At 41.7% G+C, this 18,116-nt stretch overlaps 1 protein-coding gene across 2 annotated transcripts in view; it reads left to right on the plus strand.

Moving 5' to 3' along the window:
* PLCL1 (phospholipase C like 1 (inactive)) overlaps positions 1-17,506 on the plus strand; it is a 257,518-nt gene extending 240,012 nt beyond the window's left edge. Inside the window, exons 8-14 of one of the 2 annotated variants that reach the window (XM_041124407.1) lie at positions 5,387-5,646; positions 7,906-7,995; positions 11,176-11,232; positions 11,358-11,459; positions 13,759-13,854; positions 13,941-14,111; positions 14,386-17,506. Coding sequence is in view for 1 of the 2 variants with exons in the window: in XM_041124408.1 (XP_040980342.1) it covers positions 7,906-7,947 (42 nt within the window). In the remaining variant the exon portion in view is untranslated. The remainder of the gene's footprint in view (positions 1-5,386; positions 5,647-7,905; positions 7,996-11,175; positions 11,233-11,357; positions 11,460-13,758; positions 13,855-13,940; positions 14,112-14,385) is intronic. The other variant, XM_041124408.1, reaches the window with a different exon arrangement.
* The last annotated feature ends 610 nt before the right edge of the window (positions 17,507-18,116 follow it).

Consider the following 18,116-nt stretch of genomic DNA (forward strand, 5'->3'; position numbering starts at 1 on the left):
TCTTTATATATGTTTTCAGGCATTGAACAAGTGCTTGAGTAAATAGCCATGATTCTTTTCTTATCAGGTATATTGATGTGCTAAGAGTTTAAGAGTTTTCCTGTTTTCTTCATAGAATGCATTCACATTTCTTTGTCTAATTTTTTATCCAAGTACCTGCCTTGCCTATTCTTTTTGTGCTGTGAATTGGGAATGCATCTCTGCAGGAAACACAGGTTTATACAGAGGAAGTTATTGATATAGGTGTTTCATGAGAATTAGGTTCACATTCATGTTCTTAAAAGTGAGAGATTAAGGCTTTGGGGTTTTTATCTTCCCAAGCATTAAATGAAGCATTTAATTCTCACATTTTTTTCTTCTGTGAAGAGCAAAATCTCCATAGGATTTGCAATAGTCTTTTTCTTTTCTTTCAGTGGTGTTTGATGCCCTGTGAGAAATTCTGGCTTTGCTAAAATCAGCCATGCACTCCCAGGCTTCAGTGATGGTGGGGTTTACTTCTGCTGCTTAGCTTGAAAAACAGGTTGTGTAATTCTGAGTTGCCCAAGCTCTTGTTACCACTTAAGGCTTCAGGTTTATATGGCTATCTTCTCTGCAGGTTTTTTTCTAGAGAAATACAACTTCATGTCATGACAATTGTGCCTTTTCCATCTCTGGACTCTTGTGTGAGGCCTGGCAGGAACATCCCATGCCAGCTGGTAGGCTCTTTTTAATAGACTGGCTCCAGCTTCCTAGTACAGCCTTTAAAGGTGGGGACACCTGGTCTGGCAAGCCCACCTTCAGTGCCTTGCTGAGATATGTTTTTTTTTAGTAAGTGGGTACCATTTCACCTCTGAGATGCCCCAAGTGCCAATGATGGTTCCTTGCTTTGGAAGGTGTTGGCTGTGAGCCCTGGACACTGGTTTCGGATGAGCCTGGCATATTTCTCTGTTTTAATTTGGAATGATGCTTCCTTTGGCACCAAGCATTATAAAAGACAATTTTCTGTTAGAGAAACAAGCTGTCCCTGGTATACTCTCCTGCAACTGTGCTCATGCTGATCTTTCTTCTCCTCTTCCATTACCATGGATATTTGGCAGGCCCTTGAAACCTCTGGGCACTCACTCATCAACCTACCCTGGAACACTACTTCTTTTAGGGTTGTGGTGCTTTGGGAAGGACCAAAGCACCCAGGGATCCTATAGACACCATGTGTCCCTGGGTCCCTGTCCCTCCCCATCTCCCTGCTGTCCTCCCATGGCCCCCTCTCTCCCCTCTGTCCCAGTCCTTCCTGCATCCCACCTACTACTCCTTCTTGACATGCTCTAGCCACTGCTGCAGCATCACCTGGGTGCCCCAACCCCACCATGACCCTGTGCCCACCTCGGCCATGCAAATGTGATGTTGAGGCTGGGCTCATCCCACAGCAGTGAGTGCAGCCACAGTTGGGTCAGCACCTCCAGCACCATCACTATGTCCTAGAGGCAAGGACCCTAGTGTCCAGGAAGGCTGAGGACCTTGGCAACTGGGGTATTGCTGACCCATGGAGAGTCCCAGGACCAAGGCATCTGGGGATGCCAGGGACTCCACCATCCCACAGGGACCCGGGTGTCGAAGAGACCCACTGATCTCTGGGGACTGCAGGGACCCTGTCATGTGGGGCATCTACCCCACCCCTGGGGGACTCAATTGTGCAGCTCATTTTTAACAGTGCATCTTTTTATAGAAAAACTTGATATTGCAAAGAAAAAAGGGATATTAGTAAATACTGAGTTGAATAATGTTTCTGTGTGCCACATACAGTATATATTTAAATTGACTCACTGCATTCAGTAACAAGTATTGCCAGCAAATGGACAAAATCTTCTGTGTGAAATAGTTCAGTTCTAATAGTTAAAGATCTATCAGATGAATAGTTATTAAATTAAGCAAGGATATATGCACCGCACTATTTAATATATAATGAAAATGTGAGCTGAGGTTAAGGCTGCTAATTTAATCACTGACAGCAGTCTCTGTGTATGGAAAATAATACTTTTGCATTGAAACTTTCATTGCTGCTAATTTTTCCATGTGGTTATTATACATGCAGGGATCAAAAAACGGCCATTTTCCTGGAGGCAGAAACAAAACTGCAAAAGCTTTAGAGGCAGCTGGGCAGAGAGCCGTGGGTCTGACTTTCCTGACAGAAAAGAAGTGATATTGGAGGGGAGCATAGTCTGTGACTTTTTATTGGAAAAATCAGTCAGGTGGAAAACTCTTGATTAGTCATACCTTAGCGTTGCCTCAACTGGTCCTGACTATCTTATTTCCCAACTCCCAGTACCAGTTTCAGGTGTTTGGGGGAGAATTGTGATTCTTTGCTGGGAAATGGATGACTGTCATGGTGCTGCTGGCTGGTCCTCCGCCCCCAGCACACTGATGGCTTCTTAAAATTACTGCTGATTTCTCTGGAACAGATTGTATGGTTTTGTATGAGTGCTGCATCTGCTGAATGTTAAATAAATTTTGTGTGTACCGGTGTCAGGAGACAGAAAGAATAAATAGTCCCTAAGCAGAGAGAAGGCTATATTTAGGTCTAGGCTGAGTATGCCCTCTGCCTGCCAAATGCAAAAAAACAAACCTAAATGCCTTCATTTCCTGCTGCAGAGTTATATATAATTTTTTCTTCATTGTGTTTTAAAACTTTCAAATATGGATACAGTCTAGTGTCAGGCAGCTGCATGGTCCTTCCTCTGTGACAGCCCCCAGCGCATACGGTGTTACTTCCATGCTGTCATGGCCATGGAGCACTAACATGGGCCCTCACTGTCCCTGCCCAGCCTCCCCTGGGGCCTCCCCTCCACCATACCCATGGCTCAGGACCCCGCTTCGGTCCCTGCCCCAGCCACGCCATAGGAAGCTGATCTCCAGCTCTGCCACAGCCTGGCCTGATCTGCGTGCTGACATCCTGGCCAGGCCCTGCCCGGCCGTCGTGGGGCTGCGTCTGATCCTGGTTCCCTGCACCAGGCCTGAACCTGACCCCCACTTATGGGGGTACGTCCTGGCCTGGCCTTGTCCCGTTCCCGTCCCCAGGGAGGCGTCTGATGGCTGGGGCTGCCCCCAGGCCTCCCTGGTCCCTGGCTGGGGTGGTAGGACAGGCCCTGGCGGAGACGCCCTGCCCTGCCAGCCCAGGGGAGCCCCGCCGCTCCGGGGCTTCGCAGTGCCCTGGCGCACGTGGTGTCCAGTCTTCCAGCCACCGCTGTAAGACGCCTTTCACCATTTCGGCTACTATGAAAGATTAATCCACAAAAGTCTTAGGCTAAAGGGAACACAAAGGACTTCTGTGATTCCTGCTTTATGATTTTTCGTCAAGAGCACAAGGATCCCTTTTAAAGTGTCTTTGGTACAAAGCCTGGGGAGTGTGCCTGTGTTGCAGTGGAGTACAGAGGTTCCTGAGCTAGTTTTAAATGAAGTGCACTGGATATCACAGAGGAATCCAGCCATCAGACTCAGCATGGGCTAAATTTACCCTGCTTCTCTGCACTGTGGCCGTACTCTGGTTTAGAAATTTGACAAATGGTCTGCAGGTCTGAAAGCTTCAGGAATAGCCTGGCATTAATCCCAGGTTCAAATAGGAAGCAAAGAGTGCCAAGAGCCATTGGAAAAAGAGCTGCCTGTCACCAGCACTTAGTGGACTTTAGCCCTTCAAGATGAGATTCTGAGCTCCTGATGAGAGCAGACTTTCATAAAACTGCTTTCCAGTTTCACAATTCTATAGCTAGGCTGGATCTTTTGTTCCCAGCACTTCTGAAGTTGCTAAAAAAATGCCAGTTATTGAAAGCCTCTTTTTTTCTACCCTTTTGCCAAGACTGACTCTCATAAGTAATGCTGAGCCTGTGCACACTGCTCTATCAGGAATAAAACTGCAGCTTATCATGAAATGGAGAATGACAGTGTACACCTTTGTGGTGAAGACAATTGGAGAGATAGGAGAGCAACTCTTATTTTCTTCTAAAGCTTTTTAGAGCAATCTGTCATCCCTAGTTTTCCCTTCCATATATTGCTTCTTTTCATGTGCAGACTATGCATAGATATGACTGGAGAACCACCAACTCCATGAGCCCAAACTTTTGGAACACGTTGTAGCATGGAAGTCAGGTTGCTCAGGTCCCACTTAATGTCCAACACAAAGTAATGCTTCATGACCTGCTGTTTCAGGAAAGGATAGTTCTATTTTAAATCTTTCAGTAAGTGATTATGACTCACTGGGTCATCTGTGTTTTGAATGCAGGAGATTCTGTTGTGTGGGTACATACGTACGTGTTGTATATATCAGTGAGAAAAAGCTAGGGTTGACTATCTAACTACTTCCACTTCTCATTTCTATAAACTACAAATCTTTATAGTTGCTTAACCTGAAGCTAAGAATGCAGTAAATACTGGATGGTGGGATTAGGAGCTTTCTACACAACCCATTGGAGAAGTAACAAAGAGGTTTTGCACAACCAAATGCTTATTTCTGGTATCCAGCAGAATGCAAGTCTCTTAGCTGAACTGCAAATTCAAAACTGACTATGAATGACCAAGGGAATGATAAAATGTCTCTAGCCAGCCAGGTAAAACAATCAAGTCTTTGATCTTGGTCTGCAGTTAAAAATGCTGCTCTGATTCAATTGTCACTTAAATGGGTATAGATCAGGAATAGCTCATGTAAATCTTACATCTGTACTTTGCCTTCTGGTAGTCTCATGGGCTTGACAGTGATGTGATCTAATTTAAAGTGTCATTGAGTATTTATTCAGAATGAGTTTTACAAGAGTACTCTGGACCGCTTCTCTATTTGAAAGGAGAAAGTAGGTTAAAAGAAAGGTAATTTACAAGGAAAAGTCAAGGCAAGAACACTCAGCATGAGGGCCTGGTTAGACGCATGACAATGTTTAATCCTTACTGTTCCTAATCCTTCAGGCCAGGCTTGCAACACTGGGAGATTTTCTGTTCTTGCTCCTGGACATACTGACTGCTTAGAGGACAGAGCAGTCCCAGCCTCCTCATTTTGTGTCAGCTTAATAGGAACAGTGTAAAGGACAAGATGCAGCATATGTTAAAAGTATATGCCTGTGGGCTACATATGTCATGCAGCTGGAAGGCTGCTGCCTTATAAAAGTAATAAGCAATATGGCCAAGAGACAACCATTATGATCAGGCATATGGGCAGCCAAGTGAATAATGATGCCAGGAGGAATGCCTACAGTGCAGCAGTTGGGAAATACTGATTAAAAAGTCCTGAAGTGGCTGCTTGCCCCCGACAAGTCATTTCTGCTGAAGCAGGCATCTTTCCAGGCTGATAGTTTCTAAATGCACTTTCAGGATTGTGCATTTTGGATGTGTTTAGCTGAAGCTGGTTTGTTCTTCCTATCTATATCTGCAGTGCCTCCTATCATACCCATCATTTCAGCCTATCACCACCCTCCTGGGAATCTTCAGTTCCTCAACAGAACTGGCTGGAAACCTCCCCTCATGCATCATTTCCTGAAGAATTCAATCAGCTTAGCAGGAAAGGCTGAAAGCCAAAAGCTACAAATAAGCTAAACTTTATTTTGGTGAACGGGACACTAAATGTATCTGCTGCTTTTCTTCTTTTTTCTTCCTTTCATTTTTTTTCCTCGTCATCCTCATTGTATGTGAAAGGTAAGGATGAAATCTGCCTCTGTCAGACATTGGATGCTCTTAAAAATAGACATGTCTCTAGTAAGATGTTTTGGTGTGTGTGTGATAAGGGGTTTTTACATTAGAGTTAAGAATATATTCGTGTCAAATTGCTGGCAATCTGATCAAAGCTATCACTTTGCAATCTTTTGCTCTCCTATTTTTCTTCTTTTTTTTTTCTCATTACATGAATATTGTTGCTTAGAAGTTTTATTCCTTATTTTAAATAAACTCTTGGTACAGTAGTACCAGCAACCTAAAAATAAAGCAAGTTGTTATGCAAGGGTCAACAATGAATATATGATCTATTTATTTCATTTAGCCAGTATTAGAGCTTTATCACAGTAATATTTGATCATTGTGACAAAAGTCATATCAATAATATTTAAAATAAAATGGAAAACAGAACTTAATAACATTGCTGTTTCTACAAAACCGTGTCTGATTCAGAACAGCCTTAGGATCTTGACTGTATCTCATTCAGCACAGTCATATTCTTGATGCATAATATTGCTGTGGGCTCCTGAGAGTTATTTTGTTGCACTCAAGAGGACTGGTGCTAGGGCTGCCTGCAGCCTGCTCGGCCTTCTGCCTGCAGCCTGCTCGGCCCCTTGCTGCCAGAAGTGTCTGTGAGACTCATTTTGTCATGTATGTGGCCTTTTGAGGTCTCCAGTTAAGAGAATTGTTAAGTCTACGTGATATTCTTAGCTGTTGACAGCTACAAGGCATTTTCCTAATCAGAAGAGGCAAGTTCAGAATATGGTTGTTATTGCTGCTGTTCTTTTTTAAAATTCCTTATGGTAATCATGCCCAATGTCACTATTTGAAGAAGGTGAAGGAGCTGATGAAGTTAAATTCTGAGATTGCTTTGTCATCATAAAAGGGTAAAAAATGACTGCAAGTGTTCTTCATGTTAAACAAACAGAAGGCCTGAGTTTCTCCTCCCTGGTTTTGCTTGAGTGGAGTAAATCCCGATTCACGGTGGCAGACGTGACAGAACGGCAAGAACCCCAGGGAAAATGTGTACCAACACTTAAAAATGAAATAGTTGAGAGTTGGTTCCTCCTTGCAGAGACTTAAGGCTGGAAGTTAGTGACAATTAGTGGTGAAAGCCACTCTTTCCCCAAGCAGCAACAATGCCCTGTTTTATTTTGTCTTTATTGACATTTACCTATTCGGGTTTGTCAAGTGTGTCTTCTGGAGTCTGAATGACACTACAGCAGACAACTGCTAATATCTTCTACTCCGTGCAAAAACCTCTTCCTCTTCCACTCTTGAGGTTTCTTGAGCTTTTCTAAGCTAAGATCACAGAGTTTTAAAGAAATGTATATATGTTAGTATGTATACCAATACACATGCACACACAGATATATATACACATAAACACAAACTCATCTTTTATTAATGTTCTTGTGGCTGTGAATGCTGATGATATAGGAAGATGTAATATGACCTTATGAAAATAATTTATTAGTGCTTGGTAAAGTACAGGCTCCCATTGCAAGTCAGTTGTTATTTGCTAATTAACAAAATTAAGTTTCCCAGACACAAATGGGAATTAGTGAGGTTTAACTGTATTTTGATTTTTGGTTGTTAAAAAACTTCACTGACTAATCTCTTCATTATAAGTATCAGATGTTCTTCAAAGTTAGCTTGCGTAACACAGCACTGAGAGCAACTGAATCTGCTCACTGGTACCGATAACTCTAGACTCCTTGCACACCTTCAGTGTGTACGTACTGCTTTGGAGCATAGGTACCGGCAATTGCGTGGCTTTCATTGACAGATATGTAGGAAATGACGTGGGTTTTAACATGACTGGCTCAGTTTCATTTTGGGGTGTTTACAGTGTTGATCTCAGATCTCGGCAGAGTTTATACAATGTGATCATACTGAAATGCAATATTGGACAGAAGTAAGAAGTATGCTTATTCGGAGATCCAGCTGTCAAATGCTCTGAAAGCTTCTCTGCTGGATGTGGATACCACTACTAGAAGCACAATAAAGAAGAAATGTTTGTGTTAGGAATTATGCTGTCTTTAGTCAGCATCTCTTTGTAACTACATCATGAGCTAGAACTTGCTCAGTTGCTGCGTGAGCTCATGAATGGATTGGCATTGCAGTAGTGAGGTTTTTTGAGGTCAAAATATTACAATGCACTTAGAATTGCCCCTGGCTAAAGCCATTTTAAGTGAGAGAGTATGAATGAGATTTACAGCAAAGGTCCTTTCTTCTTTGTAGATCGCTGAAGGATGGAGAGCCTCACCCTGCCTGCCTGCATGAACTTGGCTATTGATCTATATAGCAGCAGGACCTGGGGTTTCTTGCAAGGTAAGGGCTTTGAAGCTCTTTAAGCTGCTGAATGTATGTGTGTGTCCATAGACAAGGGGGTAGTTGTATGCTTGACAGAATAATCTTGAAGTGTGAAGAACTGTGATACATGACAGAGATGAAAGATGGAACAGAGTGAAAATGGAGACAGGCCCATAAAAGAGTGACAACGAAGTCTCTTTTGAGTGAAGACCTCGTGATGATATGAGGCTCCCAATGGGAATAGTGTCACTTCAACCACTTCAGGAACAGATTTCCATTCATATCCCAGCATTTGGCTCTGCTAATGGGACCTCTTTGCATGGAACAGCAGCTTCTGGAGAGCAGGATATGTTGTGCTGGTATCAGTCTTCATACCAGGCACAAAGCATGAAGAAAACCAGTTTGTTAGCAAAGCAAAGAGTTAAGTTCTGGATTGCAAAAGTAGGGGCACTGCTTACTAAAGGAAAACACAAAAATGAGGAAACTCAAACTTTAAGTACATCTGGCACTTATCCCTTTGTTTAGAGGATATCTGAAGCATCTCTGAGCCTCAGAAACCTCAAGAGACCAATTCAGAAATTCTCCAAGATGATATTTTTCAGTGGGCTTCCATCCACTTCTCACCATTATTTGGGACAGAAGAATGTTCTCCCTTTTGCTGAGTACCACTGAAGCTTTAAAATCTCTCTCATTCAGAACAGTAAAAAATAAGTGGCCACCAAGGTAAAAATACTGTTGGCAGCTTTGTGGCCATTGGAGAACATATTTGTGTTCTGTACATTCTGCAAATATTGCAGCTGATAAGGAAGATAGACTCCCTTTTTTCAGCCCCATCTATCAATCTGTTACCTGTTACATAAAGGTGAAGACAGCACAGGTTAATACCTGTTTTTTTTAAATAGGCTTGTCCTTCTAAAAAGCCACAAGACATCAATTACAATTATTATTGAAAATCTTGTAGTTTGCACAAGAAAAGCCACAGGGTTTAAGTTTATACTAAAATTGTGCAAGTATTCTGCATCATCTTCTGAAGGATAACACTCTTAAATGTCTTATAATTAAAATCTCCTGTGCTTGGTGGAAGTAGGAAGGATAAACTGGTTACAGAGATCTTAGAAAAATAGCTTGTCTTCCCTGTAAACCATTAGGCATGCCAGTATCATTTTTAAAACATAAAATACACATATGTGTTTGTGGATTTTATGCTTTGCTTACACATCTTATCCTGCAACTAATATGCCTTAGTCAGCTCTTTAATGTTATGTGACTCCTTATTCTTGCATTCCAATGTCACCAGTGTCAGACTATTAAAGATTAACTTGACAATTATTTCAAAAAACACAACCTGACTTCATTAACCTCTTATAAGGACACTTGATGTTAAAATATGCCATTACCTAGTTCTAAGCCTAACATGGTGATGCACTTCATGCTTTATTGCTCTTAATGCTTTATTAGCAGGTACAATTCACCCTTTCTTATAGTAAATGAAATCATTATATATTTATTTGACTCTTGGGTCTAAGATCCTGGTACTCTGATGTTTAGTATGGAAGCTAACAAAACATTTTGGTGGGCCCTTAAAACCTTAATTGCTTTCTGTTTAGAAAGCAATTCTGTTTCCATTAGCCATTACTGCTGAAAATGCTAAAATACCACAATACTTCCAGATCACCAGCGAGACTGAAGCTGGGCAGTTCCCCATGTTTCTTGCTAATATTCGGGAGAGGTCTTATCTCCCATAGCATGTTTTCCTGAATAATTGGTCTCAGCTCTCCAGTTTGGCCTCTTAATGACTTCAAAGGTTTTATGATTTAATAACAGAAATTAATAAAATAAGCTTGATACCAATTTCAGCCTAGGGCTTTCTTTTCCTCACTGTGCACCAGTAGTGAAGATGATTGCTTTTCTAGCAGTAATATTCTTCCTAGGCATCTTTTGTAGGGAGTGCTGTAGAGTTCATTGCTGTGGTCTGAATTCCTCTTATTTGTCTAGGGACTTTGGGTTTTGGGGGGGGCGGGTGTGGGTGTGTTTTATTTTGTTTTTCTTTTGGTTCATGAAAGACCTTAGCTCTAGGCTAAAGCCATGTAAAAAAAGGGAAATTACAGGGGTCTTATCTCTCAAAGTAATTTTACTTTATTAATTTTTGGTGCTGTTGGAATCCCAAGCAAACTCATTATTTGGTCAGTTGATGGGAAGAAGGAAGAAGTAAAGAAGAGGCACCAGCTGTCAGATGGAGAGCCTTTACAACAAGCTTTAGACCAAACGTAAAGGAATAGCCAATGTAGACAAGAACAGTATTTCTCAGTAAGTGCAGTTCTTTTATCCTTCCTGAGATGTCACCTATGTCAGGAGTTTGTGAGAAACTAGTCTGCCATCAGTTGTCAAAACTGGACCTGAACAATGAAATGGAGAGGGCAAAGCTCTCATTATCTTGCTGCTCATCTACATATCTTTCTTTTTCCTGTAACTCCTGTGGTCTGGCTGAGCTGGGGTCACCAGTGAAACTTCTGTCCTTGGTCTGGAGATGGGCAATAGGTTCTGTGTTGTGAATTGCATTGACTCTGAAAATGACATCAGGGGCAATTATCCAAACAATGATCTCCTATAGTAAAGCCCTGGATGACAGGGATAACTTAAAGGTCACACAGCTATGTACAGGCACCTGAGCTGGGTTTGCTTATGGTATCTGAGCCATGTGGCACTGCAATGTGGTGCACAGGTGTTTCCTCATTCTAGATATATCAGAAATACATAGCAGGCATAAAACTAGAGAGGCAAGTTATCTCTGTAGAGCACTGATGAAACTTCTGCAGAAATTCTGCATCTGCTTCTGGTAGACTTGTTTTTAGCCTACCAGGAGTACAAATCTTGAAAAATATAAAAACTCTTTTGTCTCTCTGTCCTGGGGAAATATGTTTGTCCAACTGCCTCCTGAGTTCTCTATGTACAGCATTCCCTTACTTTCTATCTTCTTCAATGTATCGAGTTGAAGCATGACAAGGGACTGTGTCAAGAAGGATCTTGCTTTGAAATCCTTAGATAAATAAGATTCAAATCATGCTGATAGCTCTGTAACATACCTAACTCTTTCCCTTCCCTTGGCCTCTTCCTCAAAGGGAAATGCCCTGAATTAGAATAAATAGCTTTCGATTAATCTGGAAGAATAATATGCAGACCTGTTTCTTTTCATTGTAGTTGTGAGCCATGCCTCGGGACTGGAATGCCAGTTCCATTGCCTGTATATGCTAAGAAGTAAGTGACAGTACATGAACTATAGAAATTTTATGCATCTAATTCTGTGATTGTTCTTTCTATCTCCTAGTATTTAATGATGGGAAAGCTTTTTTCCTCTCATGCATGTACTATAATGTTTGCAGGTGACTGTTGTGAAATAGAGTGAAACTTCCAGTAGAGTATTACATTTGTGTGTGTTTGGATTCTGCTGGGAATATGCACGTTTTCTGGATGTCATTCTCCAGGTAAGAAATCAGGGTGTTACACATGCTCTCTTTGTTCCCCCCTTTCCTAACATATTCCTGTATGACACAGCACTGGGTGGAGTAACCCAGGCTGATCAGGAACCAGTTGCCAACCTCTGCTATGGGTATGGACCTTCAGAGGAGCTCACCAGTCTCTGTTAGCAGGAGTGATATATGTGGAAGTACAGCTTGCTGCCAGTTCTGAGCAGGTTGACAGCTACATTGGTGACAAACAAAAAACTCAGAGTGTCATTTCAAATACAAACAATGCTTAGAACACAATTCTCAGGATACTGAGCTCACAAAATACTCAAGATTGAGACGGTAGAAATAATTTCTACACCTTGCACTCCCATTGCCAAGGAGGATTCAGGCCTGCTGGGGAACTCTCCAAATTGATCCAGATACAGAGCTGGGCAGGCAGGGAAGGTGAATGGTGTTGGCAGCTGGGCAGAAAGCCAGCTAGCTGTTCTCTTCCAGACTTTCATGGCTGCACAGAGAATAGCGTCTCCCTCTACCACTTAGTAAATTTATGACATCATCAGCTGTTACCAGGGAAACACAGAAACTACAGATTTGGATCTTGGCAGCTAGGTGTAAAGAGGAAATATCTTGCTCTTTTGGGGGTCAAAAAGGGAAGTTGAAACAAATTCCAGAACAGCTTTGAATTGGAACAAAGTTAGGGTAGGTTAATAATTCCAAACCAAACAATTATAACTGCTAAAGTGCCAGTGTGGTCCCTATTGTGGCACAGAAAACAAACATGGGAGATCAAGTGCAGGACCTCTAACTTTATGCAGCTTAAACATACCCTTCAGACATAAGACCATTACTGTTGACTTACAACTCCAGTTCTGACCAGTGGATTTAACAAGTTGCTTTTAGAGATGTGATATCCTCCGACCAATGATTTTTCAGAAAGTGCTGATAATTGCTGCTTCTTGAGAAAGAGTTTGCTTGTGTTTCACAGCAAAGAAAGTATGTAGTGTTGAGTTTTAAAATTGTGTCTGAATACCATTACTCTTGTGATGAAATATGTGCTTTTTATAGCTTTAGAAAAAGTGTTTTTTTGTGAGAACTGATGTCTTTAGACATGCATTTTATGGCTTTTAAGTGCTTGAGATTTTTGAAGTGACAGAAATCACATTTTTGTCTTTTAGTAACATTAGCTGACATTTTATTTATGCTGCATGTTTAAATGAAAACACTGCTTTATAAATGGATTATTATTAAAGTATTGAGTAATTGAGACCAGCTAATATTAGCTCTTGCACAGGCCTGTTCAATTTCATTCACATTGCACAAGGTGTATAGGTTTGGTATGTACTTGAGTTACCCACAAATGCATGCATCTTTGCTGCAAAGGCAAATGGAGCAAGCTTGAGTGAAGACTCAAGCTGAACTCAGGTCTGGAATTGTAACAGCTACTTTGCCTCCATTCATACCTGCAAGGCTGTGGGCTGTATGTGGCTGTACTTCCACCTGGAGGTCCCGTGTCAGAAAGGTAGAGGTTGTTATGCTCACCAGATATGAGGGAGATATGAGACAGTCTGTATGGAGTGTAAAAGACCTGTGGATTAACCCTGTTTGGCTGTGTCTCCACTAAGGAGCAAAATTACTTAGAAAAAATCCCCACGTTGCTAATCTGGTGTCAAATATATCCATGATGGAGGTTCTTATGTGGACATTGAGCAGCATTTCTAGCACTGTTCCATAACTGTCTTAAACAGCACAGGAACACGTTTAATCTGATTTGTGTCCTCCATATCAAAAACCAGACAAGGTTTGCTTGTCAAACAATCAGTCTGTCTTCCCCCTATTTTGTTGGTGGCCTTGGATCCTGGGATTTATATGCCACAAGAGCAGTTTGCCTACAGTCTGGATCTTGTAATCTGGAACATGGTTCAATGTTCCCTGTTGTGCCTTGTTTCAGTGGGATAATGACCAAAGAAACTGCTGAGCCATGGGTGGATTGCAGGGATATGTCATGAGAAAGCTGTCCAGAGTCATCTGCCCACATGCTGTGATGCTGGCTCACATTTGCAGACAGAGGAGATCATGAGTGCTCCAAAGAACTTAGCTCTCTATGCAAGTTCCTTTTTTTATCCTTTGTAGTGAGTCACTTTGAAAGACTCCTTTTTTGGTCCTCTTTAGTTAGACTGCTGGTTCCTTTTGCTTGCGTGCCCAGTCACAGTCCTGAGACTTGTGACTGAAGCTGCAACAGCCATTGGGGCTGTTGTCATGATTTTTCTCTCTGGAATGGTGGAAATGTCATCCTTCCCCACTCTTCTTTTTTAAGGATATGAAAGATGCTTCTGAAGAGGAAGGAATTTACTTCTTGGGCAAATTCACTTACAACCAGGATGGGTCCCCCATGCAGACTTTCAGGTTGGAGGTATGCTCTGGAATTCCCATGGGGAGGAGAACATTTTGGTTTGTGTGGTAAATTCATGGTGTTTGCAATCTCTGCCATGGTTTTAGAACTAGGTGCACTCCTGTGGCCTGCACATCCATCCCAAATACGCTCTCCAAATGCTGGCTCCTCTGGAACTACTCAGTACCCACAAGTACTGTGGCCCTGCATGAGCCCCACACAGGCCTTTAGGAAAATAAATGAATATGACAAGCATACATTAATCAGACCAATATGCGGTATCTATTATTTAATATATACTGGCACTTGCAAATTACTACAGGGCACCTTCACATTTGTGCTGATGTTTTTCCTATATTTTGTGAAGTGGAACAGGAAGGGCAGTTTAATAGGGGGTACAGGGACAGAAAGACAATAAGCTCCTATATGATGCTCTCTTCAGCATAAACATGTTGACTCCTGGACTGAGAGAAAGGGGAGTGAAGGGAACTCAGTGAAGAGTATCCTTAGACAATAAACTTTTTTTCATGTTTTCATCCTCCTTTTTCTCAGGAGGCAAATGGAAAGAATTTTCCACACCTAAACCTGAGTGTCATTCATACTACACATGTATTTACCGAATTCAACCAGATGGGAACCCTGTCCTCTGAAGAACACAGTTGTGAAGAGCCAGAAAATAGATCATTACATCTGGTAACTGTATTGATGTGAGCTGATAACAGAGGTGGATGCAGAGCGATTCTCTCCATTCCTTCTGGATTGCACTGTGATGGGAGAGATGATAAAGAAAATTTCTGCTGTGCAAATGGTTATGATTATGATTATGATAGATGAAAGCCCCTCTAAAGATGACACTTTCTTGTTCTCTTTCTTGACCTTCTGGTATATGTTGAGTCTTGGTTGCTGACTAAAGTGGCAACACAGATAATCAAGATTTAAAGGCCCTAATTCATAAATCTAATAACAACACTAAGAGAAGCTGAGGTGTAACTCCTCTTACTAGTGTAACATTAATGGAACTGGTATCACATTTTTCCCTGTAAAATAGCTAATTCTGCAGTGGGGCTGAGAAAAGGATCTGGGTTGTCTTTCAGGCTCCAGTGGGCTGACCATTAGGAAGGAAGCCGTCCTGCTGCCTTCACTAGGAAGAAAGGGACACTGTGTGAGAGACACTTTTCAAAGCAGTTTCTCATGTTCAGCGCTATGTTGAGGAATTTGGCAACCTGCAGCTAGGGATACTTAGTGGTGTCACTCAGAAAGGGGATGTACTGGCTGTGAGCTGACACGGGCCAGTTTGAGTTGCTATGGTCCTCAAAAGGGACTTTGCCAAAAAAGGAGAATAATTCATCACCTATTAGAACATCTTTTGGCTGTAGTATGCAAGCAATTTAGTAGAGTCTCTGTATATGAGTACTGGCAGTCTTTGAAACGAAAGAAGTAGGGTTGCTTTGTGTGCACTGAAGAATTTTTGCTATTGACTTCACTGGAGCCATGATTCTTCACCAGATCCATATCCTGAAGGCCTACAGCAGCCTTAAAAAGGCTACTGCAAATTTATAAATCATAATCACAGTCCTCAGTTGACATGACAACCAGCACCACTCCTGCTTATGATCTAGCCCTGCAAACCTGTAACCCTCTGTCTATACTAAACTCAGTACTCATTCATGAGATTCCTTTGTCCCTACTTTTTTTTACTGGAACTTTTGTTGACAATAAAGAGCATCTTTTTTAAAAAAAGTGTTTGAAGGCAAATTATACTCCTGGGTACTTAGTGCTTCAGTGTTTGGGCTTCAAACACTCTGGGACATGCTGATTTGTTTAATAGCTATAGTCCTTGCTGGAATGTTTTAAAATTGTGTAAACATTCCTACTAGTTTTATAGGTTTCTAAACTGTTTTTTTATGTGGGTACAAATTTAAGTTGACAGTGTACTTTCCAAGCTTCCATTAAATAGGGCCAACTGGCTATTGATAGAGGAATATCTCTGAAATAGCTTTATGATGTCTTGCAATGGAAGACTTTTCATTAACCCCGATTAGAAAAAGAAAAACAACCTACCATGCATTTGTAAGTCTTTTATCAGTTCTTGCTGTGCCCTAATGTCTGTGGGACTCCTGCTGGTGGAAAGGGGAAGAGAAGAGAGTGGAAAAATCCAAGGATAATTTAACAAAGGAACGTATTTTCACTGTACATTGTGTGGCAAATGCCTGTTACTGTTATCATGCAGCCACCAAAGATCTCAATGCTTTGAAAATTCTCACTTATGTGATGCAGTATGTTGGTGCTTTCCTTACATAACTACGTTTTACCTCTCTTCAAGTGTGTCAGTGCTGCTTTAAAAGATCAGTATAGAAAACTTCTGCAACTATACTGTCTGATTTCAGTTTTCCTTAATTTGGTGTCAGCCAAGCTCCTACAGTTGCTTGTGGATCCAGATGATTAAAAGGGACAGAGCTGAACCTGCTGCATTTTGGGGATTTAAGTCTACTTTTCCCCCCTCTAAATTTTGACCTTTTCAAAATGAGCTTTTTCTTTTTTTTCTTTTTCCCCTTTCTTTTTCTTTCTTTTTTTTCTCCCCCCCCCCCCCCCCCCGAAAGTGGAACATAAAGCAAATGTTTGCTACTTTTATCAGTGGAGCCAAATTCCGTGCATTCTGGATGCTTTTCACTGACAGAAAAATTATTCCGAAATAATTAGAGCTTGTAAGTGACACTGTATGTCACTGTAACAATAACAGCTAACTTGGCCTTCTGTGAAGTATATATTTTCTCAAGAAATTTCAATCTAATAGGCAAAACACTGATTATGATGACCTTGGGAAAATATAGCCTAAAGAAAGTAGTGGATGTTTGTGACTGTTTTGAAATCTCCTCACTGGAGCAGTTTCCCGTTGAGGAGCTTTGTGCTTGTGTTACACCCCGTGGTGGGGCTCTCTCGCTTGCTCTGTCTTCAGCCTGGGTCCTGAAGGTTCTAAAGAGGGAGCAGGGGCAGCTTCAGTCCCTTCTGCTGAGGAGCTCCCTGGAGAAGGAAGATAAGCTGTACATAAAAAATTGGTGCAACCATTGTCTGATTGTCTGCCTGATTGTGGGACTGAACAGAGTTGGGGTGGGTACCAGTTTATGCCATGTATACTTGTTTCCTCTGTTCCCAGTAGCATGACTGAGCCTTGGGAACAGTTACTTAGTGGGATTGTTGGGAGGCTTGATGAGCTGCTGAATTCTTCCTTGTCTAGTTTCCCTTGTCTAGGTTGCCTCACATTATCACTGAACTTTATTATTTTTCCACACACACAACTTTTAGATCCATACAGATGACACTTCATGCTGAAAATGCAGTTATACACCTCTCATGCTTTGCAGCTGGTTTAGCCCCAGTGAAGGAAATTCGTTTGGTAACTGATCTGGGAAAGGAAAGTGCTTGAAAATGCAGTTTCTAATGCTTTCTTGTAGATAGTCCCATCAGACCATACAAAGAACTCTTCCCATCTGTATTATGAAAGAAAAAGGGGGAATATAAAATTAAAAAAAAGGTCTTTTAAAATTAAAACCTTCGAGAGCTTGATTAAATGTACTGTGAGAAAAATGTGCGGTTCACTTCAGCTATTGACTTGAGGTTTATACATTATTGCCAAGTCCTGGAATGAATAAAGCTTTAATGTTGAAATCAGGAACAATTGTTTTGTGCATTTTTATGTTGAAGCAATGAGAAAATACATACTTGGATTCCACATATATACTAAAAAGGAGGGCTTTGGATCGCAAGTAGTGAAGCTGACTTGTTTAAAACTTGCAGTCCTCTTAAGAGAAATTTTTCAATCAGTCCCTTGAAAATTCAGGAATTTTCAAGGATTGTGTGGGATGAAGAATGGCATCTTGTTAAATCTGCATTTTGGTTGAAATCCCGAAACTCATAGTTGAGGTGCGGTCATTTCAGCCTCACTCCTGCTGGATGCTGCCTTTCTGTTCCGCAGAATACATGCCTAGCCTTGCTACTGGATTCTGCAAGAGGCGCACGATAGATGCCTTAGCAGAGCTTTGGTTCATCCTAACGGGCCTCTTTCCTCTTCTTTGGCAGCACGCCTGCTTGTCCGCTCCTTTTTACCTGCTCGTTTTTTTCTTGCAAATCCTAAAGTGCTCCTTCTGAGGAGGAAGCCCCCCTGTACTTCCACTGATCACTCGCACGTTCTTAGTGGCGCGTTTTCCCCGTGTGACCTCAGGCGTTAATCCCCCGTTGAAAGGGGAAACCGCCCGGCCCGAGGCAGCTCGCAGTTCTGCCGGGGC

The sequence above is a fragment of the Aquila chrysaetos genome, chromosome 6 (assembly GCF_900496995.4).
Source record: "Aquila chrysaetos chrysaetos chromosome 6, bAquChr1.4, whole genome shotgun sequence".
Classification (NCBI taxonomy): domain Eukaryota; kingdom Metazoa; phylum Chordata; class Aves; order Accipitriformes; family Accipitridae; genus Aquila; species Aquila chrysaetos.